Source organism: Thunnus albacares, chromosome 12, assembly GCF_914725855.1.
Source record: "Thunnus albacares chromosome 12, fThuAlb1.1, whole genome shotgun sequence".
NCBI classification, from domain to species: Eukaryota; Metazoa; Chordata; class Actinopteri; order Scombriformes; family Scombridae; genus Thunnus; species Thunnus albacares.
Window position 1 is genome coordinate 18,044,063 of NC_058117.1, and position 25,865 is coordinate 18,069,927.

At 39.6% G+C, this 25,865-nt stretch overlaps 1 protein-coding gene across 1 annotated transcript in view; it reads left to right on the plus strand.

The window, feature by feature from the left end:
- The first annotated feature begins 4,948 nt into the window (after positions 1–4,948).
- agap3 (ArfGAP with GTPase domain, ankyrin repeat and PH domain 3) overlaps positions 4,949–25,865 on the plus strand; it is a 121,539-nt gene continuing 100,622 nt past the window's right edge. The window contains exon 1 of the mRNA XM_044367844.1: positions 4,949–5,811. Coding sequence (XP_044223779.1) covers positions 5,442–5,811 — 370 coding nt within the window. The 5' untranslated portion in view covers positions 4,949–5,441. The remainder of the gene's footprint in view (positions 5,812–25,865) is intronic.

A 25,865-nucleotide genomic window follows, 5' to 3' on the forward strand; every position in this document is an offset into this window, starting at 1 on the left:
TAATGTTTTTTTTATGTTATTATGTATTTTTATTTTAAACTCTGTTAAATGAAATTTTCCACTGGGCTCACTCAAATATCATCAATAAACCCAATATGAGAGACCAAAGCAAATCACACAGGACTCATTCTTAGTTTTATGTCCATGGAAAACAAACCACTTCAATGTGTGTATGACCACATTTAACAGAAGATGATTGGACTAAGTAATGTGGCTCTTGCTCCTATATAATTTTATATAAATAAACTATCTCTTCTTTTCTGCTAAATCTGAGGTTTAAAAAATATATAAAGCTCCAGCAGACTGAAGACTGAGCACACAGTGCATTATACTTCAATAAAGGGATGACATTAAAATCAGCCTCACATGGTTCATCAGTTTGACCTACGTTATTACTTTGCCTTGTGCTTTTTCAATGAATAGTTTACTAACATACATTAAAGATTGTTTTAAGACATACAAAAGACTCTGCTTTGAATAATAATTTGCGTCTGTCTGTTCTTTTTCAATATAAAATTACCTGGTTAGAAATTCTTAAAATTACATCTCCTCCTTCTACCTCATTAAAAATCCAAAAACTATGAATATGCAAATATTTTTCATTTCAAAAGTTTAACTGCTGGACACAAGATGCTTCCTATTACTACGTTCATTCTCAGCATATGTGCACTGGAGGTTTCAAGTGTCCACATCACTCTTGTGTAAGCCGCATACTGGACTAGAATTGACATCAAAACTAGTTATGATGTCATGCACGTAGGTACACACCTTGAACTCAGATTATCGGTAAGCACAGAGAAAATTTCCACTTCAGTAGCTGAATGTGAAAACAGCCTTCCTGTGTCAAACTCTGAACATACATCATTCTGCACAGTGAAGGTCAAACATTCAAGTGAAGTAACAATGAACAAAGCACATTTGCGGAGGGGGACTTAAAGCTATGAATAAAGCTCCATATGAACCTCAATGAGTTGCTGCTGACAATTACCCGCCTATTACACAGGTAAGTCAATAGGCTCTTCCTTTTTTGTCAGGTAATACTCTATATAAACAGGATATCTCATTGAGATCAAGATCATCTATTTACATACACAATAGACACATCAAAGTTTTTAAAAAATCCCAAGTGTAGGGTTTTGAAATCTTCCACTTCCACAATTTTGAGGTTTGGCTGGAGGAATGACACATAGGGAAAGATGTAACCAGATGAAGAGGAAACTAAGGGAGCCAGGAACATCAGATGACTTCACACACTGCCATAAATGTATCACATAATGCTTTGTCTATATTTTCTGGTCAGCTGGAATGACATCGCTGCTTACCATTGAACTAAAGAGCTTCTATGCATGTGTTTTAAGTGAAGAAAAATAGCAGAATTATTAGTAAATAAAGCAATCAATGTAAAAATGGAAGTATGTGAAATCTTCCCTGCATCTGGCTGAATGTGAAAGCATGAAAGTTCTTCCTTTGATTCCATTGCTCAGCTGTGCGTTATGTGCAACTATGGCTATATGATTTAATAAATAAATATGCAACTTCATTTCATTCAGTGTGCATGATGCATTGCCAGAAGGCGTTTCCACTAGATCATCTGTGGTTGATGGTTAAATATGCAATGATTTGAGACTGGCTCCATCTTGTCTCCAGCAAAGCAATGTTATCACAGTTCAAGAGCAAGATATCCTTCATGTGAAATGGTTTTATTATGGGGGCCTTTGTAAAGATTCACATGAAGGTTTTGGAAACAAGAACTCACTAAGATGAGTAAAATTCAGCTTGAATATTTGGATTTTGTCCTAATCTCTGCAACTGAAAATGAGAATCAATAATTCAAACAGGTTTCATAAATATTGCTGTCCCACTTTTCTTTCTGCGGGTGTAAATGAAACTCTTCTAGTATTCATGGCAACTTCTAGTGTCCCGGGGCAGCTCTCAGACGCTCTTGCAGATCATTTGGAGCCAGAAGCTTAAATTACTCAGCTGTGAGATGAAACACTTTAACTTGCTAAGGCCATTGTGCAGCTCTGTGAAACAGACCTAAACTTATTTTTTAACTTATTTAAATAATTTAGGAGGGGAAGCGTTGAACATAATTAAATACACAATCTCCTCTTGCTTCTTCTTTCAGTTAGTATTTATTTGTACGTTTGCATAAATAAAACTGGGTGATGGCCATGATATTAAGGGACCTAATTGATTTGGTAAATTCTCTTTCCAGACATATTGTTTCGTATTCAGATATATAATGTGATGAGAAATCAGTATTACTTATAATGCAGAATCTATGTGCCACATTACTGTTATCACAACATGTTAGATTAGACATTTGCCAAGAATGAAAGCCCTAAAGCAGACTCTTGTGTCATATCCCTTATGACACGAGGAGCCTGGATGAAAAGATGGGTCATAATAACAGTGCCAGCATTAACATGCGTAAATACATATTAAATGAGCCCGAGAATTGTCTGCATAATTTATATTATTGCACAGAGCTTAGAACCCTGAGTAAGGCTTGCAATCTTCAGATAATAAGAAAGTTATTGCATCAAGTTGTTTTCAGATCCGCCAAATTTAACTTTTGGCTCCCCGCTGCTTCCTATTTATGAGAAGAGCTCACCTACAAGCAGGGCTGGCATCATTATGCAAATAAGTCATAAATGTAACATTGTTATGAAATGAACTGGAGGGTGATAAAATCCTTACAGCCAGATTAAACAATCAATGTTGCCTTAAATGTTGTTTACACTAAAATGGAGAGCAACAGGATGAGCATAGTAATGTGTTTATTGGAAGGGAAAGTTCCAAAATTGGTCAACAGATGGTGGCAGAAGGCTGAAGATAATGCACACAGAATGTGACGTGCAATATGTTGAAGAAGTAGTTCACTGTTACGTAAACAGAAGTATGTGCGTATGTCTGCGTCTTCAAATTTTAATAACTTATAAGTGTCCAGAAATGTATAATCTGCCAACTTCAAACATGCATTAACTAGGTCTCCCTTATCAGTAAGCACAATGTATGGACATAAAGGAAGTTGTTTACTTAGCAAAATATCATTCACTATGAAAATCATAAATAATGATCATGATGTTCAAAACAACAGCTTGTTCTTGGTCCTGAATTTGTAATTGCTCAGGCAAGATGCTGCTGGTACCAAAGAGTAGAAAGTTATGTGTCATAATGCAGCTGCTCAGTGATGTAAATTATCATCTCTGCTCTCACAACTGTTTTGGTTACATAATGAATTAGGTAAACACAATGAGATTAACATAGGAAAGAAAAACAGACTCCAGTACTGTCTTTTGTAGTATGTATTGTTTCTGAAAGATGTGACAAATAGTTATTTTGATCACTAAGATGGGTGTTATCTTAATTTCATACATCTATGTACAGTCAAATTCATTCTTGACTTCAAGATGGCGCCGTGCTGGGTGGCAGCCTGTTGCGGCAGCTCCTGTTGTGTGTTTTGACTGGTTCATCTTTGCTGTCACAAGGACCGATACACCTGCCCAAAGCAATAACTCTCTACAATACCTCACCTCTGTCTAATAGAGACCTCTCAGCTTTATAGTTTCTGTCTCAACAAAAGTCTGCTCTGTTTTTCTCCTTCAATAACTTTGCTCATGGTGAATTTGCACATCTTCATACTCCCACTCTACCTCATTGCATCTATCTATCTATCTATCTATCTATCTATCTATCTATCTAGGGAACTTTATGCCAAAAAGACTAAAAATATTGCAGATATCCACTTAATATGACTCAGACTGCTAAAGCCTCATATAAGGTTCGGATAAACTTTTAAAAACATTTTTCACTAAATGACTGTGGGGATACACTGTGGATTTGGGCCCAAATCACTTACATTGAAAGCACATTTGAAGGAGATCTTTTAATTGCTATTATGAACAGGAGGAATGATTACAGCAAGGAAAACCTCTTTCACTGTTTGTATAGGCACCTGACTGCTGTTTTACTGTGAGACAGACTGTGAACCTGTCCTTTACAGTGTGACATATGTTAATACATGATACACGTGATACAAATGACATTTATGTTTATTTGTCTCAGATGACCAACGTGTACCACACTGCTGCACCAACAGTGGAACCTTGACTGTCTGTGTCAGTCATTTGGCCTTGAACAGCTGTTGTTGTGATGTGCATTCAAACCAGCAGGTGGCTCTGTCGCTGCCTCTTCAGTGAGGAAAGGTTTACTATGATCCATACAGTATCACATCACTTCTTCTGAGATAAGACCTTTTAGATATGTAGTGATGTTTATAAAACATTCATGATGTGGGGAAACTTGGTCTAATGACCAAATCCTGTAGCCCATTTGTTCACAATAAGAAGACAGATGTGTAATACCTTTTTGTGGTTTACCTTTAGTGATTTTTTGCTTATAAAGACTACTCTTTCTTTTTTCATTTACCAACACAAATGTGTGCACGTGCATGTCCAATAAATAGGACCATAATACCTCTAGCAAAATATACCCCTTGCTTGTTTGTTGAGCTAAATGTGGTTTAGAAATATGTTGTAAGATATAAAATGGAAGATAAACATGCAGTATTTTTGCATTTTTTGCATATATATTGCAATCTGCGCGCGTGCGCGTGCACTCGTGTGAAAGTGTGGATGTGTGGGCCTACAACATGAGATATAGTACTTAGGGGGCTTTGATCTGACCGCGACAATAACACCTCACAATAAAATGCTACTCCCAGTGTAATTGCAGCATCTACATTTGTATCTTGCAAGCAGCCAGTTTTTATGTATTTATTTATTTTTTTTGCGGTTGCATAACTGTCAGGTAGGTTATTATAATGATGTGCACGTTGCGATTTTCTCTCCCCCCCCCCCCTCCCCACTTCCCCCCACCACCCCTCCACCAAATCCAATCACACCCTCCCCCATCTCAAGTACAATTACGTGATGGGTGACGTTTCAGCATGCGGAGGAGGGCGCTGGGCAGGGACCACTTGGACCAAAGAGGACTAAACGCTATTTCATTTCAGCGCAGAAACAACGCATTCAAGGCAGTGGACCAGGGCGCCTTGCTGAAGCCTAGCCCATTGTCTCCCTACAAACAGAGCAACTAAGGAAACGGCTTTGACCACAACAGCGGTGTAGCCCATAAAGGAGTGTCCAAGTGGTAGGCATTGCGGGTTTGTAAGCCACAGAAAAAAAGGGCCCTGGACAGATCTGGCCAATAACGGAAAATGAATCACAGTCAAGTTTTAATAATATGAACAAAAGCCGCGTTTTGTTGCAATTGGCGACCAACTATTGATGCTTCTGCGCCGATCGTTTTCCAGACCATCAGTTCGCGCGGACTTCTTTTGTTCGCATCGCTTGAATCCTAAATCCTAGTCTGCATATTTGTGTTTGCCGTTGTAAAAAAAAAAAAAAAGAGTTAGTCGCTCCAAAAACGCCAAGATGAATTTTCAGTCGAGCGTCCCAGTGTCCGGTATCTCGCAGCAGTCTCAGCCAGCCATGCCCACTCCAGGAACGGTCCCGGCTCCCGTTCCCGTCCCAGTGCCCCAGTCCATCCCGTCCCAGTTTGGATCCGGATCGTCTGCAAGCTCAGGGGCTGGCCAGTTCGGTTCGGGGACTGTTTCGGGGCAGGCTGCCCAACCCGGCCCAGCGGGCTCGCAATTTGTTTTGTCCAACTCAGCGGCCATCAGGGCAGAGATCCATCGGTTCGAGTCTGTCCATCCGAACATTTACGCAATCTACGACCTGATCGAGCGCATTGATGACCTGGCCCTGCAGAACCAGATCCGAGAGCATGTAATCTCCATTGAAGGTGAGTAGTGGCGGTGGGGGGGTCATACTGTGTTTTCACTATCGTTTGGTGCCTTTCATTCATTTAGGGCTAGGGGGAAAAGGGGGTTTATGTGTGTGTTTAGAGGGGGGTCTCCTTCTCATCCTTTTATGCAGACTGGTAACACTGTGGGCGCATAACAGTGTCAACAATCACACTTTGAGGTTGGGGGCGTAGCCGATCTCATAGTCCCTGTTCAAGTATTGAATTGCCCTCATGCACTGCAGTGTTAACAATAAAATATTCAGTTGCACTCACAACAGGCAGCTTGTGCAATTGTAATTAGCTCTCTCTAAAAAAATGGTTCTGCTGCTTAATGGGATTTGATAAAGAGGACAGTGTCTTCTTAGCATATCCACTGTTAGGTCTGACCTCCATCCTGATATCCTGATATATATATTTTTTCTTTAATTCAAACCCCTGTCAGTAATACAAGGCTGCCAAATGTGAAATAACGTGTTACATGAAACTAATGATTGCCCTGAACAATGCAGAGGCACATTCACACAGAGAGAGAGAGAGAGCAGGAGGGAAAGAAATAATAATGTGCCACTAGAAATGGTGTGATGGACATCATTAGGTTTGTTATAAACTCACTCAGTGGGCATATTCTTATTTCATATTGTTACTACCTGTGTGAGGAAGGATGACCGTGACTGTATACCTGACCTCACGGGTATTTGGAAGGCTGCACGAGCTTCAAATTCAACTCAAGATGATGTACTGTCAGATGTGAGTGTCTTAAATGATGGTAGTGGTTTCTTATGTGTTTCTCCCTGCTACTCATCCATCCATGTATCTGATCAGTGGCCGTGTGACATAGCGGTGAGTCTACTGTACGACAGTCAGTGTACTGTCCGTCAATATCAGCTGTCATGGGTCTTCAGAAGGATTGCAGGAGCCCTCTAAATGTCAACATTTGCGCCAGTGGTTCCAATCCTAACTTAGGTAGCATTATCTACATTTGTACGCATTTCTTATGGTTAAATTGAAGGAATCTATATGCAGTTGGTTTTGAAAACATCACTCATAGCAGTCATTAAAATATACCAACATATGCAATTGTTTAGTTATGTATGTTACATTGGAAGAGTGTGTAAATTAACACTCAGCAGTGTTATTGGCTAGTAGCTGACAAAGATACAGAATGATTATTTTGTTATCATTTAACAACTACAGTTCCCATGAAGTTCTGACAGTATGCCAATAGCAAAGACTCATGGGATATGTTGTTAAATGCTGATAAAATAACCACTTAATGCATCTTTAAGGAAAATAGGGCAAATGATTGATGTAATGTTTGCTTTAACATAGATTAGAAATACAAATATCCATGGTTATCAGCAGGCCTCAAGATTGTCAGATAAGTTTTTGAGAATATTTATGTTATCAGGGAACAATCAGTATATGCAGTCAACATTGATAATGCATCAGGATGTTCGATCTTTAACTGTCAAAGACACAGCAGGGACAGATTTGGTACTTTTGGTTTTGCTTTTGATGATTTTTGAACAATCTGTTTTGATTTTTACCTGGATTTACATCCTACAACATACACTAATGGTTTTCAGAAAATCTTAAGGCGGGATCAGACTGTTATGATGGGACAGATCAGAAGGAAAATTAAAATCATCTTGATGTGAAAATAAAGCATCAACTGGTGGGCCTGTGGTGTCTCAGTTCAACCTGAGACACCGACCGTTTTTTCTTTTTTTCTCTGATGTCTTAGGATTGTTACATAATTTTCTCAATGAAGGCATGTCTTTATTTTGTATCTTGATAGGACAACACTGGAGCCTTTTATGAGTTATCTCTTAGATGTGCCTTTTTTAAAAAACACGAAGGTTATTGCTCAGTTCATTCTCAAATCACTTTTGAACCAAATAGTTTGTTTCTTCCTCCTAAAGAATTGCCAGGAAAACTCCACCTTCAGGATGTTTCCACTGTTCGATGTCATACATTTGGAAAACATTCCAGGTGTCATTTTGTGATGTTGAACTTTACTTTTATGGTAAGATCCACTCCATCAAGCTGGTGTGTCAAATTTCGTATTTTAAGGATACAATGTGACTATATAAATAGATTGATATCCAGGCAACTAGTTCATGAACATTGAGCAGAGTAAGAGGTACAGTGGCAAATGTACATGTGGCTGCATTGCATGTATTGTCTGTTTGGGTTACTACTCTTTCTCTCAAAAATATTAGAAAGAAGCCCTTGTTTTCTTATTGCATGCTAAGGCTGGTGTTTATTATTGACGTTTGAGGCTAACTATGATATCACATTGTCTGTATATTTGGTCAGGCATCGTTGGGAATGAAAACAAAACTATGATTGTTGCATTGTGTCCACACCTGCAGGCTTATACTAAGTGTTAAACTGGAAAATATTAAACCCCAGAGGAAAATCTGCTACTAAGCAGCAAGACAGGCTCAGAAATGTATCTATTTAGCACATTGTTAATAGGTTAAGGTGTGCTTTGCTTTTACATGTGTGGAGAATGTTGTTGAATTGATATTTCTAGATCCTGCATAATGGCATACACTGCATGTCAAAAAGGCAGATTTTGGTGTCCCTCTCACAAAAATATTAGCTTTGATGTACATTCTGGTGCTTTTTCGTGCTGTTAAATGAGATGCAGTCGCCTTAATAACTGTAACTTCGAGAGGCTTTGAAGAACTGCAACAGGAGACATTGGCCGACTTGCCTTCACCTGCACTGTGGAACTGCAGATCTGTTCCTCTTCAATCTTGCATCATTGCGGAGTCTGTTGCTAAGGAACCAGTGGCTCATGCATTTAGCTGGAAATGCTGAAGAAAGAGTGAATAGAAATGACAGCCCTTACAAAATGAATTCCCATCGTTACTAAGGTTTCCCAGTTGTTCTGTTGATTAATAAGGCCTTCATATGACGATGACACACCGTGCTCATTTATGTATATGTGCGTGTGTGTGTGTCTGTGTGTGTGTGTGTGTGTGTGTGTGTGTTATTCCTTCTGCAGTGATTGATATTCAGGACACTCTTTGGTTTCTGTGAGCCAATTCATATTACAATTCCAAATAGCATTTTAGAAGAAGTGATGGCTTGTTTTTCTCGTTTCTCTTTTTTTAAAACAACGTCGGTGAATACAGGATTACTGAAGCTCTTCAATTAAATGAGCATGTAATTCAGGATAAGCTGTAAGAATGACCCGGTCGGGAAATGTGCAAGCCAAATGGCAGTGCCAAAATATAGAGAAACACTAAGTGGTTGGCCAAGAGGATTCAATGGTAAAGTCTTGAGGCTTTTGCCGCTAATCCAAGAGTCTTGGATAAGGAACCTAAAGTTGATGACATATGACCCGGATTATTGAGAATGTTGATGCTAAAATGACTTCCTCAGGATTAGGTGGTGGGGTCGCTGGTGTGGCAAACCTGTGCTTTATCAATGGAGCTAAATTAAAAGGTACAATTGTCTGGTCAAGGATTTGGCCTAAATGTTCTCCAATGCCTTTGTTAGCAGACCTTTGTCCATAATTTCGGAATGAGTCTAGGACTAGTCTTCATCTCCATGTAGACACCTATATGTACACTTTGTAACTGTGACCAGTGATGGATAATATTCCACAGTTAATTGAAACTAGTCGGACACACTAACCAACAGATTGACTCACATTAACTTGCTGGATGCTGCTACAGCAAATCGAAGACAGAATCAACCATAATTACAAATCAATCATTGATTCACTGTATAAAAGAAGAGAAAAATCTAAAACATATATGAAAAATTTAGGTGAATGTCATTAAACAAAGAATAAAGTACATAATCTGTTAAGAAGTTTGTTGAGTCTACATGGAAACATCACTAATGAGTTGGTAGCCCTGTCTTCTTATTGACAGCCAAATCTCTTAATTCTCTTGATATTCCAGTGTTCATCATCACATCAGTTACTTGCTAGTGGCCATCTTGAAACCTCTTTGAGTAACATTGATGATGCAGCAGAAACTTGAAGTTTGTTGCAGGGGAGTGTTCAACTGCCAACCGAGAAAGGCAAATCCAGCGGAGGATTGCACCATAGCAGTGGTAAAGAGATAGCAGATTAAACTAAAACAGTATGCGCCTGAGTCACACGTTGTCATGGGGAGAATAAGAGAAATAAATAGCAGCATAAAAGCATCTGCATCACCAGAGTGTTGCAATTAAGGCACAATGTGCTATGCATGGTTGGACAAAATGTTTTCTTGCCCTTCACATGTAGACATAATTATTGGGAATTACATTCTACAGAGTTAGAGATATTCTTACTTTGTCCTTAAAGCTTGCCTAAGTGGGAAATTACAGTGTACTTGATACACAAGAGTTGAGTTCAAATAGCTAAGCTAATGAATACCAAACATCTGGCAAGACATTGGATACCATGCCCTTGCTGCATAATTAATTGTTTGGAATAGCAGATAGGTTAATTTATTCAGAGGAAAATATTATTTGTTAATGTGGGTTTTACTGATTCCAAACTGGATCAGGAGCTAGGAGAGGAGGTTGGTTTTTACATGGTAATATCGCTGTTTACACCTTGAACCTCGAGCTACAGTTGGCGAGTGGTTTGTTCAGGGAGTTGATTGGTAGGAATATACATGTGTCCAGGTTTGTAAGGAGAGTAAAATCCAGATCACTGAGATGGAGATGGAGATGGAGACAGCTGGTGAGGCGGTATCTGTAACGTGATTTCCAGTATATTTTTAGCTATTCATTTCAATGTGGAGGAGTGTTCCATTAACAAGACTATGTCGTGGGAATAGTTTGGTTCTTTTTACAAAGGAAGTTCTGATTGCTACCCTAATTTATACTCTTATCAAACTTATATAATATTCTCTAGTTTTTAGTTCTTGTGTAGGTAGTATAAGAGATATGTGGATATACGCAGGTATATGAAGTATAAACGCATCCTTAGACTGTGTAACATGACTGGCATGTACAGCAAAGGTCAAGAATTCCCCAGATCAGTGATAGATGTTGTGGCTTAAAGGTTTGACTCTTTCCTGTGATTTTAGCCTCAAGGTGGCATTGTACTTTCTCAACAGCGGGTTATGATTTCAGGACACTGACCTGTGTGTGTTTTTGGTGATATCCTTGAGCCAAGTATTATGATGTTACATTGTTGTAATGTTATCTTCTGCATTCAGCAATAACCGTTTCTCTCAAAGCTGCAAAAGCTCACGCTGACATTCATATTTCCATCTGACAGCCCAATGTCAGAGCAACGCCGGTCAAATCCACTGATACTCAGAGGGGTGCTTTGGATTTCAAGAAAGGACTAATAATTCTGCACAATGGGACGTTGTGTGCTCAAACAGCAATAGGGACGACACAGAGAGATACAAAAAGCACACAGACTGAAGCCTGAGAGCTCTCTGTTGGCATTGCGTGGCACCTAAGCAGCTTCCTGGTACACACTGTGTCTCTCTTGCAGTCAATTGCCAAGGAGAGCATGAGCAGAGTGCTCATCTGCTAATCACAAGCAGAGCATGATGATAATGCATCTTTTCCATTGCTGCTGAAGCGGGATTAATTTCCTCATGACCACTGGGATGTAAAACTCTGAAATATCTTAATTAAGACTGTTATCATTGACCACATGGGGTCATGGTGTAGCAGAAAATATGTATAATACTGCTTTTGTAGTTTAAATAATCATGGTGGGAAAATGGACAAGATTAATAATCATTCATTAAACATGAAATAACAGACTGGGGCTGCAGAGGGTTTTGAGTTTGAGGTGTGTTTGAGTGTGTGGTTCAGGGGTTGGAATTTGATTTGGTGAACTGGGCTTACAGTTGTCACTGTGGGCCATCTGTGTCAGGAGAATGCCGCTGCTACTTCTGGCAAGTGAAGTCTTCACAATGTGCTCATTATATTTCAAAACTGTATCTGTGAATATGGATTAGAAACTGTTATAGAGTTAGAATGTCAGTCAATACCACCAGCTGCGTTTCTTACACGGTATGTCAATGTAAATTGCTGTTAAACGTGGAATGTTGGTGTTTATAGAATAGCTCAGTAAGTATTTACTAGTCGTAGATCTTGTGCCTAAATAAAGCCTCACATAAATACATCTGTGAAGCATGGAATAGGCCCAACCCTGCCCTTCTTTTTTCATTTTTCTATGTAACAAATTACTTAGAGTGGACAACTGGAGATGATGGTAACTTTAGAAATAGACATTATTATATATTATATTCAGAGGCATTCATCTAAAACACCTTGAATTTCTTGCATTTTGTGAGCAGGAAGTTCTTTTTTATGCCACAACCTCAAAACTTACAATATATGTGCATGTACAGTACAAACCAATAACTTATCCTCTTCGTCCCAGCTCTGACATAAGGCCGCAATTATATGCCGCCACTGAACCCTGTCTCGTGCTTTGGCCTGTACTTCGTCCCATGAGAGACCCATCTCTTTCAGTTCCGTCATCACTGTCCTTCACCAAGTGTTTTTTGGTCTGCCTCTCTTTTTCCTCCCAGTTGGGGTCCATATCAAAGCAACTTTAGGTATCCTTTCAATGGGCATTCTCAGGACATGACCGAGCCATCATAACCTGCGTTTCTTTATTTCAAGGGATGTATTCATGCTGCTTGTCTTCCTGTACAGTTCCTCATCTGAGATCTTCTTAGGCCAGTAGATATCGCAGATGTTATATAAGCGGCTACTTTGGAAAACGTCGACCTTTCTCATGTCATTTTTCGTTACTCTCCAGCACTCAGAGCTATACAGAAGGAGGGCTTTAACATTGCTGTTGTAAAGCCTGATCTTAGTTTTGAGGCTGTATTGCTTGGATTTCCAGATATTACGAAGTTGACTAAAAGCACCTCTGGCTTTGTTAAGATGGGTCTTGATGTCTTTTGAGTGCCGTTCAAACCAATAAGGTGGTCAAATATTATGTATGACAGCCAAAATGTAATATTAAATTTACAAAAATGTCACATGTCACATATTTACAATAACCTTTAGCCAATATACTTTTTAACATGATCAATTACAGGTCTCAGTGCAAATACTCTCTACATTCTTTCCAGCACCAAGTTGCTCTGTGCCACTTGGTTTTTAATCAAATAGTGAGACTAGTCAACTGGTTGGTCAGCATTACTCTATTTATCTAGGTTTGTTGATAACCTTAAGAAACTCTCTTGCAGAAAGTTAGATGGGTAGCTTAATATCACTCTCATTTGTGTGCTAAGAGCTAAAGCCAGATTAGCCTAGCTTAACTTAAAGACTGGAAGCAGGGCTAAACATTTAGCTTGGCTCTGTGTAAAGCTGAAAAATCTGTTTACTTATCTAAATCTTACCTATCAACATGTTGTACAGTATATTGTTTGTTTAATATGTTCACAAATAGAAAGGTAGAGTACTCCAAGGAAGTCACTGCTCCTGGATGTTGTTCGCCGAGATATAGTTACGACACGCAACTCTGAGTAAAACTACAATTTGTTGTTTTTACTGTACATATTTGTTTGTTAGGTTAAAAAAATGAGGTTTTGAGATTTTGCTTTGAACTCTGGACAAAGCCAGGCTAGCCATTTCTTTCCCGTCTTTATGCTAAGCTAAGCTATCACCTCCTTGCTTTTTCTTTATACTGAAAGCAACAACATAAGTAGTATTGTCTTCTCAAATATGGGCAAGAATGTTAATAAGCATATTTTTTTATTTTTATATTTTTTTTATGGCCTTGTCACAAGAAACACAGAAGGTTAGGGGGGATGACGTTTACACTTCTGTAATCAACCCTGGGGTCACTATAAATGGCGTGTGTCTTATGCCGTTGGACCTCTAAAATGCTCAATTTGTCCTTTTATAAGTCTGGTGCATTTTTCTACAGTACATGTGAATATCTCTTAAAATCAAGAGAGCCATACAGATTGCCTACAAAAATACACATTTCACTTTTGTTGCATCTGTGTTTTGAGAAGAGATTGATTCAGTAACTGTAGGTGTAAAGATGTCTCATGTGTCTCAGAGGTCCACAGCACCACTGTCAAGCTTTCAGTTGGGCCTGTTGATGTGATTTAACACGGATTAATCTGAACACCTGAAATGCATATGAAGCTCACATGTCAGTTGCCCAAGTGGGGATTGATAAAATGTAAGCTTCTTTTGATTTCAAATTCAGCTGGAGACACTTTTAGATCCTCTGTAGCATCTCAACCACCTCTGTGTTGTGCATGGCAAGTATCAAGCTTCGGCCATGTTTAATCCTTGAGAGCTGTGTTGAAAAAACACTTCACATCAGGTTTACGTCACAGGTTTATTCTCGGGAGTGTAGTAGTAACAGACTTTCCTCTGACAGAGGCACTCCAGATAACAACGTTTGCACATGCCTCACTCTCAAAAGACTCCCCGTTTTGTGATCAGCCTATACAGTTTCTCCCCTCTGCAGCCTCAGAACGTTTATTACAGCCCCCATTGAAACGCACTGTGACACTGCACCCGACTCTTGACCACAGGTCAGCAGAGATGAGCTGAACTGGTGAGCTGTAAACAGAGGCTCAGCCTGGGAGGTCTGCAGGGTCAGAGTGCCACTTCTACATCAGCCCTGCTCCCCTCTCTCTGCTGCAGCACCATAGCATTGGCTTATTGAATGTGACGCTATCCTCCACAGCAGAATGTCCTCCATTGTGCCATTGAACAAAGGCTTTCTCTCTCCCATTGATGGACAGCTAATTTTTTTCTTGTGTTCTGAATGTTGATGGGTAGGGGTGAGCTGGTCAGGTTTTTTTTTTTTTAAGGAATACTATATATACTCTAGACTACGTATACTCATTCTAATCTCTTACGAGCAGAAAGTGGAGGGGTTTTTTTTCTCTTTCATATTGTGACAATGTTAATGGGTAGCGTGAAGTAGTTCTGATTTAATGTTTTATTAAAGGGAAGAGCCATTGAATTTCTAAGCACGGTTCATTTTGAATGGCTTTCACTAAAGGATGAGAGAATAAGAGCGGTAAATGTTTGTCGCAGCCATGCATGAATCCGTGGTTGTTCAGCATTAAGCAGCCTCATTAGATTTAGATGAAAGAAAGATTGAAAAGAAAGACTTTCTGGGGACATATGGTGACGTAATATGATTGATATTTTTTCTGCTGCAAATATATTGGGAAGTTAAAGGATGTGACTCTTCCAATTAAATTTTAAAGTTATGTGATATGAACTAGGATATGGTGATGAAACGGCATGCTGTATTAAAGGGGGAACTCCACCGATTTTACACATGAAAGTCTGTCTGGGTAGCACTGCTACATATATGAAAAAAGTTGTATGAAGCCTTTTGTAGTTTCAGAGGGAGCTGCGCAAAGAGAGATCGGCAGTGTCGGTTGGAGCTGAAGACTACAAGTTTGAAAATTAAAACAATTTCGGGATGAAGAATTAGAAACAAGTGAGGTTACCAGACCTCTCTAGCCCGCTACTTGCCTCTGCTTGAGGCTAGTGGCTTGAGGCTACATTAGCTGTTACTAGCATAACACATGAGAATCTCCAACGGAAGTATGGGCGGTTGAGTTGCATTGTGGGTAATGTAGGCAGCAGGTTTTGACAAGGATAAAGACTGGATGGACTTAAAAAGATAGTATTTCTGATTCTGCTACATCGATTTTGATACTTTTTTTAACTGTCCATCCTGAGTTTGATAGTCTGTGTGTAATGAGTGCAATGTTAAATCGGTGGAGTACTCTTTTAATGTACAATTTATACCCTTTAAATTACCATAGTACACATCATCTTTTCATTCCGTATAAGTAGAGCTGAAATGATTTGTTAATTAATCTTGTAGTTGACTTACAGAGAAGTAATTGACAAATATTTTGATAATTGATCAGTTTAAGTAATTTTTTAAGCCAAAATACCAAACATTCCCTTTTCCCATCTCAATTGTGAGACTTTGCTTATTTCCTTTGTCTTAAATTATAATAAACTGAATATCTTTGGATTTGGAGTGTTGGTCGTGCTTAAAAGGCAATTTGATGACGTTTCCTTTGGCTTGAGGAAATAGTAATTTTTTCTGTTTTTTAACATTCTATTGACCTTTTTAAAAGGTTAATCCAGAAATTAATTAGATTTTTAGATAAGCAGATCACTTATTAATGAAAATGATAATCAGTCGCATCCCTACATCTAAGGTTGTATTGTCTTGTGATATTTCTAATTCCCTTTTTAACATCTTGTTTTGTTTTAAGGCTGAGACAGTCAATTCAATTTTCCTTTCTTCAATGTGTGCATCGCCCATATCCAATGGTGGAAGTGCTCATGTTTCCTGCCAGTGGGGTAGGGCTGGAAGCAGATGGCTCCTGACAGAGGAAGGGGTTTGGAAAGCAGTGAGTGAGCAACAGATGGAAAGGCGCATATGCCTCCAAGTCCCCTCAGCCTGCCAGCAGTCCCGTGACTAACTGTGGGAAGATTCTGGCCTCATCCAGGTTGGGGATGGATAGAGGATCATGGTGAAGAATGAAGTGTCCTTAGAATAGAAATGGTTATCTGAGACCATTTTGTCTCTGGAAATTTAACTGGGGAAATTCAGATCTCATTTAATTGGGGATGAATGGAGAATCATGGCAAAGAATCAACCTGGACCGCAGAAGCATTTTTATGTAGCACCATTTAAGAAGTGCTGATCTGTTCAGCAGTGATCTTGTTCTTTTTGGAAAAAATGCCCTGTTGTCCGTTCTCTTTGAAGACAAATATCATACTTTCTGGCCCTCAGGGAGCACATTTTTCTTCACTGTAGAGGAAAATACTGGACAAAAGAAGTGTTGCCTATGTAAGGCCACAATGCTGTAGAGTATCACAGCATACGCTATGTTAGTTATAGCTTTGAGGTTAGAAGTCAGTTACTCCTGACTTTGGAGTGCTTTGTAATTGAGAACACACAGACTATTTAAAGGATGCATGGCTGTGGAAATTCAATGTAATTCCCTTAATAGCGCAGGGACATGTCAGTTTTTCTGCGTCAGACAGTCTTCAAGGATATGCCTTGAGTTTGTTTATTTCCATAAGCTTGAAAATGGCTGGTGGAGTTATTCATGTAAGTCACTGCTCTGTTGTTTGAATGGATTCTGTTGAGCAAAGGGTTGAGGGGTTTTGTTGTTCCTAATCTGGCAGTGTTACTACTACCACAGCCTGACTGAGTGTAAAACCCCACATAAAGGTCTCACCTTCTTAAACTTGTCAAATAAACTTGTTTTAGTGATGATAAAATCAGTTCTACAACTCTTTTCTTCTTGCTTTAGCCACCCCCAAGGGTGGAATCATGTGGTGCATTTGTAGTAGTTAAGGCTAGATATGTATGCAGCAGTATGACATTTGCTCTCACACTTGGCTGTAAATAGAATATCCTTACTGTACGAATAATGTTATTTCTTTTCAGTTTATTTTTCATTGAACTGAAAATAGTTTAAGCATTGTCAGCACTGCTTTTCTGCGGTTAGCCATCTTGTCAGTACAGCTTGTTAAACATGTGCCAGCTGAGTGTTATCACTCAGGTCCGACATTCCTTTAGTAGATGTCACTGTTTTGATGGTGTTTCGACATGTCCTCTGGCCTTGTGTACACTGCCTTCAAAGGGCTCAACTCAGGCAATGTGCCAGGTGCTTGTTTGTCAGTTTATTTTTTAAGCTGATTGTGGGGAAATAGATGTCTTAGTGATTCAAAATGCTTGATTGCACAGTTGGTTTCAATAAAGTATAAATTTGAATCTGCACTGTAGCATCTGTTACTCAGCTTAAGTCTTGATCAAACTGTGATATTTTGGTCACTTGTTTTGCGAATCATAACAAAACTCTGAGGAGGGTTTGTTGTGGAGAGATGTTTTATTCTCTGGGAATCACTAGAGAGGAAGTGTAATGTGACCCCCATTACTGTTTATACCCCCGTTTCCTGCTTTCCATGACTGGAATAACCTAAAGTTGTTCCACTGCTGAATCCCCCTGGCCATGACCCAGGACTAATGTCATGTGGTGGGGTATGTGAACTGCATGTACTACAACCCCTCTAGGAATACAATCACAGTCCCATTTTGGATGCAACAACTGAGGAGTTTTCAGAATGGCCTCTATTAGCACAGCTCCAAGCTGTAAAGATTTACTTCCTGTGGCACTGTGTGGCTGAATGTTGTCCACTCTTTTCATGTCTGAATTTGTATTTCCCCTCTGTGATTTTTTTTTCAACCATAGCTTTAACATTAAGGTTTGAATGGACCCTATTGTTAGTGGTACAGAGACCAGATGCTGCCCATAACAGATAACCGCATGATTAATGAGATTCCACTTTAAAACTGTGGAACATTTAAAGTATGAAAACATTTTTCTCTACTTTGCAAGCAAATAATGGCTTGTGGTGAGCAAAAATAATAACGTTAGTGCATTATACCCATGTGGTTTAAGGGTGTAAGTTTATGATTGCATGCTAAGCCTTCATTTTCTAACTGTTATAGAGGCGAAATAGTCTCTCTGTTTGTATGTTACTCGAGTGTGAGAGAGAGCTTAATGACTTCAGTGCTGCAGTATTTTGTATACATATGCATAAATCATGAAAAGGACTGTTAGGAGAGTTGCCCTTTGTTAAAAAAGTAGAGCCTCTGGCAGAAAGACAGCACATTTATCTCAGTGTTCAGCCAGAATTACAGCAGGACCGCAAAATGCCAGGACACAAGAGGCCAACACCAAACATCAGAAAGCAAATGTGAATAAAATCTGAAGAAGTCATTCACAAGAGTCATATTCTTAATAGCCTGCCACTTAGGAGCGATGTTACTATGGAGATTTGGAGGAAAAAAGGTTACCAGAATGCGACAAGCACTATTTTGTCCTTTTTTTAAAAATGCAGCGTTTCTGAGATTCGAGACAGTGCTGTAAACTGAATGACTGTATCGTCCTCTGTGTGAGCGGACACTCTGCAGTGCCCATTTGATATAAACCGTTGAGAGTCTTGCTCAGGGCTGTGTCAGTGCAGCTTCTCCATGGCACCGGTTTGGATGATGAGATTTTCCTCATTGAGGAGTCTGGCATGAAAAGTGCACTGTTCAGCAGCCTGACACTGCTCTCCGAAGATGAGCTCTCTCTCGATTTTGTGTTCGCGCACTGGAACGAACTACTGGCCTCAAATAAAATACTGTACAGTTAAAAAGCAAGAATTATGACACTTGTGTTGCCACATAGTACATCTCAGGGCCCGCTGTGCTCTTGGACCCATTCTGTTGTGAAATTGGACCAACTGGTGTCTAGAGATACTGCACCCTGCTGCTGTTTTAAGGCATAGTGAGCAATTTGTATCCATTTTGCAAGACATTTACAAGACATTTATTTCCTCAGCATATTGTTTTCTTAGTAGCACTGTGCTGTAGACTTGCAGGGCCCTGTGCTATTTGTCCAGTTCTTGCACAAAAACTATGTTTAAAGCAAGAGATAACTCACATTACTCATGTTTGTTTAAGGCCTTTGTGAGGATATTCACACGACTAAATGGTGACTTTTCACATATTTGGCTTCAAGTGATTGTCAGCTTAAAAAAAAGGTATCTTTTGTTGTGTCAGAATCTAGCATGAAATCTGGCTTTGGCCTAAAAAAAATTGGCTGCTAATGTAGGCCCAAGCTAATTCAAAGCTACATTTTGTCTGTTTACACTATAAAACAAATCTTCCTGTGGCCTCTTCATGCCAACAGGGCTTTTAGTAAATAGGACCCTACCTTTAGTGTGCTGGCGAGTGAGAGCTTGGGCATGATTAGTGGTCCACTTTGAAAACAAATCCTTTGGCCACACTTACCCTCATTGGATTGTCAGATGTCACGTTGGGAAAAGGCCATCTGACTGAAATCTCAGTTTACGCTGTCAGGAGAGACATAGGTCGTTTAGCATCAGCCCCTTGTGTCAGCAGCCCTGAGGACCTGTCCTCATGTCTGAAATGAGTCTTTCAGTTGGGGAGATGGGGAAGTGAATTGTTATACTTTCGCAGTGTAAGAGCACTGGTGATGCATCTCAGTCGGTGGCTGAGTACAGTGCAAATCTGCCAGTGGATGGGTAGGCAGTGGCATGTGTTATATAACACAAGTAGGTGGCTGGAGTAGCTCTGTGTGAGTGTGTGTGTATGTGTGTATGTGTGTGTGTGGTACTCTTTGGATGTGTTATTTTCCTCACACGTAAGCCTCTGCCCCTGAGGGGGGGGGGGTGGGGGGTTGTGGATGCTGAAAGTATTGGAGTGGTTTCATGTGGTGACGGAGGGTCAGGAATTGGGGTTGTGGGGGCAAGTCTGCCGTCTAGGAAGCCTCTTAACACTACTTGTCTGGCAGATTCAATCTATAGCATTTTTTTCCTCTCAGGGTCTCTATAGCCTCAGTACAGATAATTGCCCCTGTATTGCACTCACTGCTGGCTCAGATCCCTTTGTTTGCAGCTGGTTCAGGGCTGGACATCTTTATTTCTGGCAAAGAAGGGATCAGATCTCATCAGATAGAGTGCCCTGAGGGTGGGTCGGCCTGAGGTTGTCTGAGCCTGAACTACTGGTTAGAGTGGATAATTCAGCACGCTATTATTCTCTAAAACATCTAGTGGTTTGTTTGCAGCAGTGCACTTTGTGCAATCACACATGAGGAAAGTTTTAACCTTTCAGTCACCCCTAAACATTCATTCATTTACTTTCTATATCCATTTAGTCATGTGTAGTGTTACAGGGGGATGGAACACATCCTAGCATGCACTGGGTGAAAGGCAGGAAAAGCAGCTTGTAATAAACAGTCTCACACTGACTGACTTATGCATATACAGCTGCAGTTTAAACAACTACTTAATTGATTGATTAATCAGTCAACAGAAAATTACTCAGCAACAATTTTGATAATTAGTTGTGTTAAGCAAAAATGCCAAACATTAACATTTCAGCTTCTCTGATATGAGTTTTTGCTGTTTCTTTTTCATATATACGATTAAACTGAATATCAATTTGTTGAGGACTGCTGGTCAGATAAAACAAGGAAATTAAAGATTCTATCTTTTGCTCTGGGATGTTATAATGGGCATCATTCACCTATCTGACGTTTTATAGACAAAACGATCAATCAATCAATTGCATCACCTCATTTGTTTTTACTTTTAGTTCAATGGTGTGTTGCTTTAATTTCCTGGTATGTGTTTTTGTTGGACACAGTGTCTCGAAAATGCATCTACACGACTGCTGGAAGAAGTGAGCAAGCTATTATATGATGCACTGTGTGAGATAGCTGGTATGCTGATGACTCATTGAAAATTCTTCTGGTTGCATATGACCTTGCTGAGCAATGCAACACCTCAGCCTGCGCCGACTTAAGAACAGGGACAGCAACTGTGCAAACTAAGCCAAACATGGAGTGGTTTTGGATACCTATGAGTTATGGACATACAGTGGAACCAAGAAGAACCTTTGCACACATTCATTTTCCCTTGAAATGGAAGCAGTTTAGTTTGTTTGGATGTTTCTACGGAGGAGCCTTACTTGAACATCCTGGATAGTTTTGTCCTCTTGTGTCCATCTGGAGAAAATAACACCCACTCTAACCAACATTTTTGCTGGATCCCTTGCTTATTAAGGCTTTTATGAAGGAGATTTCAAATGCTTTGTACTCAGAATGTTATAAAATGATAAAAACCTTTTTATATGTTTCCTAATATCAATCATATTCTGCAAATACATGCAGTAGAGAAGCATAGGTTCCTTTCTACTTTGGAAGCTGAGCTGGTTCAACTGTTTAAATAAAGGTTGCACTGGCTGTAATATTTAGTCTGTCAGACCTGGATGGCTCTGGATAGACAGACAGTTACTCTAAATACAGGGCAGTGACATAATGTCTGTTCTGAGTGGCATTTTTTCTGTCAGGCCTTTTTCTGTCAGGTCAAACAGAGGCAGAAGAGAAGAGGGGCTAGGATACATGGAATAGATGGAGAATCAGTTAACTCAATTAAGCATCTGGGCGTCAGCAGATTTTGTGGACTGGAGATCGAACAGCACAACCAGAGATGATCTAAATTCAATAAAGAACATCTCTGATGTGATTATTTTGATGTGATGTCACTGAACAGTAATGTTGTTTGATATCAGGTTTTGTCAAAAACATTAAGCTGACATAAAAGTGTTGAATTTTTAGGCAATGCTGCTATTCAAAATTGACCGTTTACCACATAACTCCTATGCTGTCGGCAATGAAAAGGTTCTTGAAATACAATCTATCACTAAGCTTCGATGTCTGACATCTTACTTATTTTTGACATATTACAAAAATGTGAAAATGCCAACCATAGCGTCTTGTCCTGGATCTGTCTTTGTGATGATTTCATGAATTATTCATGTAATATTTTGACATACATTATTCACCTCCTTTATTGAGTTAGCTGTGACAGATTGCAGTGTCATAAGTATGTATCAACAGACTGTCAACAAAGGAAACATCAATTGCCAACCGAAAACATGGATTATTACTCAAATGAAACAAAACTTATCAGGTGGATGGTCTAGAATTTACTGTGAAAGGTGACTGTAATTATTTTGGCTAGAATAAGAAGAATGGAAGATAATAAAAATGCCAAGAAAGCAGATATTTGATGACAGCAGCCCTTAAGAAGTAACTGTCTACATTTGGCAGAATATCAGCTCTGTCCACAGATTTTAAAAATAATATTCTGATATCACTTGTTTATACTAATTATACTAATTCATGGAGCCATAACGTTTGCATGTGGTCACAGATCCTTGGAGTAATGTGGTCGGATGGCATATGTCAGTAAATAGCCTCAGGGGCCCTGTATTTGCTTTATTGGGATATACATATAGGCAGATAGAAATAATTGATTCATAATGGAAGACACTGTCTTATTGAGTAACCCACTACTGAACTGATTTATTTTCAATTTAACATTTATTGAACTAATTGATTTTCTTTTCTTTCCTCTCCCTCTTACCCCCGCTGCTGTTGGCCCATCTTGATGAATTCCCTACATGATACAACTCTGCAGGTAAGCCTTGCAAACATAGACCATTACGAACACACACTCAACAGCATATTGTTAGATATCAGGATGTACAGTCACAGCATAATGTTTGTTACATGACACACCAGTGCAGGGTTAGCTAGCCTGGGCTGACTAGAGTTTCACCTTCGTTCTGCTCTGTCGATCCTCAAGCAGACAAGGCCTTGACTTACTGCCCTCTCACCGTCAGTACCTCTAACAGCCAGCTGTTATATTGTAGTAGCACCTGTATATCAGTAAGACTTTGCTTTGTGGTCATGGCTATCTGTGTGTGACAACAGGAACCCTGAGGGTCTCAGGACTCAATAAGGACTGTTTAAGAAGTACCAAATTTTTGCTTTTCATGAGCTCAAGAGCTTTCCTTTCTGAATTCTGACCTTCTTTTTTTCAATGTGCAGGTAGTCCATCTACCCATAAGCCTCCTAATATATTAATATGTTGACTTGGCTGATTTGACTTTCAAATCTGTTTAAGAATCAAGTGCAAATAAGCGGGGCGTGCTACTAAAGCTGCTGTTGTGGGTGCACAGCTGCCTCTTTTTGGTTTCTCTGCTGAATAGATTTTCAGCGTTATTATTTCTGACATATGCTCTGTGAAGGGGTCAGGAGCGTACAGCCCAAGGCTGGGTATAAGCAGGGCAGTACTGATGAAAGGTCTTAAGAACAGGAGGGTTTCTGGATCTTGCAGATTCTTCTGGAGCATGGGGATTGCTCATCGTCATAACCCCCAGAGAGGATCCCAGATGGGGATGCCATCCTCTCAGCTGGCCTACTTCCCTGTCATTTGTAATGCATAGGAATTTGTCCAATCCGCCTGCTCCTCTTCTCTTGCTAAGCCAGCCATGTAATTATTGTGTATATTTTGGCCTTGCTGCAGTGGAAGACACTCTTCTCATGCAGAATTTCCATACGGTTAGGACGCTCGTGCTGTGCTGTACTGTGGGCAGCTGTGGTCAGGGCCTGGCATGGCACGAGTGACGGGAATGGCACAGTAGAAGGTGTTGCTGACGTGATGATGTTATCTGGCAGATGAAAGTTAGAAGAGGAACGCGGCAGTGGAACAAAACTCCAAACCACAGAGACTGCTTGAACACAAGAGCCACAAAATACTGAGCACCGTGAGCCTTTGAAAAACATCAATTTCTCTCCAGTCACCTGCATGACAACAGATGTTAAGCCAATGGGTTTTCTCGATAGCACAGCTTTGTTGATAGCAGAGACTGTCAAAAGCAAGACCTCAATATTGCAGGTCAGCTCCGGTATCTGCTGCTGTTGAAATGATCACAGGTTGGCATGCTATACTGAGGCAGTGGAAATGGGGCAGTGTTCAGTAGTAGTCACCTCACATTTGAAAAGGGAACCCACTGTGTATCAGGAACTGACTGCAAGCTCATGATTTGAGCTTGCATGTGAGTAATTCAGTCGTCTGTCACCTGATAACTGTAAACTCACCAGTACAAAGTACTTTTGTATCTGTTTGATATAAGTAATATAAAATATACTTTGATTTTTTTTTAAATGTATTTTTATGGTAAAGATATTTTGATTATATCCTTTGATTTAATGGATGAGTTTTGATTCCGAATAGGAAAAGTTTGGAACAAATTTTGATTTTATTGCATCAATTTATTCTAACAGCAGTTTTTTTTATGTGCAGTTTCTTATTTTGATTTATGAACATGAATGATTTAATTTACTGATAAAATGTCATTCATTACAACTCTGTTCACTGTTTATCATTCAACATTTATACTGGTCTGAGTATTTCATGTGACGTATCAGTCAAATACAACGCCTATGACTGTTCAGCTTTCATTTTATGGACTGATAAAGCTCCCCAGGGTCGCGCTGCAGTTGGTGGTAAGGGTCTGTGGTTTTTGGAGCTGTTTGAAGCTCTGTTTGGCACCTGATGTGGACTTTCTGTTTACTTCCCTTCCCTCATTAATTGCTTTCTACATATTGACACTGACAATGTGGACAATGTGGCAGTAGGTGGCCACATAAACAACATCTAATGTGTGGAATAAAAAAAACTTTTTACTGTGCCATGACTGACAAACTGGACAGTGCACATATTATGTGATAAATGCTCATACTGGTGCATAGCTGAAAATTTTTGTGGAATGACCAAACAACAAGCTAGTATTTATGAATACTGGTCCTTATTGAATCAAGTTTGTTTTAATCAGATCTCTCATGTCTTTGTCAAAACAAATCACAATGAGAGAGAAGATTTTACAACCCGATTATACTTAACATTTGATTTTATGATTTCATTTATCTGAATTCTGTGAAAAGAAGAACTCCTGCACACTGTCTCACTTACTGCTGGTCTGCCGGACCTTCATCAGGCATATGGGCAGCACCACAACACTTCCAGACTTTCCTTATGAGTGCAACCCATTGTCTTCTTCAATTTTTTTTGTTCTGTGAGCTTTGGTTACTCCACAGCCCTGGAAAACGTATGTAGCGTTAGTAACTTTGCCCTTAGTTTTTAGATTAGGTTGCTATTTCCCCACCTACCCAACCTCCCATTCTTCAGTCCAAACATACACAGAGGAACCCACACTTTAAGCTAACACTTGCTGTGTTAGCAAGTATGTTTTTATGTATGTTTTGATTTCCACCGACTCCTGAGAAAGAATATCAGTGCTTTTAGTTTCCTGGATGCTTGACTAGCTGGTGGTTAACTTGCAGTTTGCTGCTGGGAAAGTTATGTGCAGTTGGTTTATCAGAGCCTTTTGCTGGAAACAGCTGCTCGCTGGGGCTGTTTTGAGTGACTGACAATGACCTCACAGTAAATGTGCAGTACAGTTAATGTAAAACCAAAACACTAAAGCTAAAAGCTAAAAGGGCTAAAAAAGCTGCATACAGCCATAAAAAATGGTTGCTAATACCATTTCAAAGCCACAGCTTTTACCTGTTGGGTGAGAAGCTCTGCTGCAAGAAACAGCTGCTCAAAAAGTAATTTTTTTCCATGTATATGCCAACATGCTGATGTGTAGTGGGTACAGTTTTGACCAA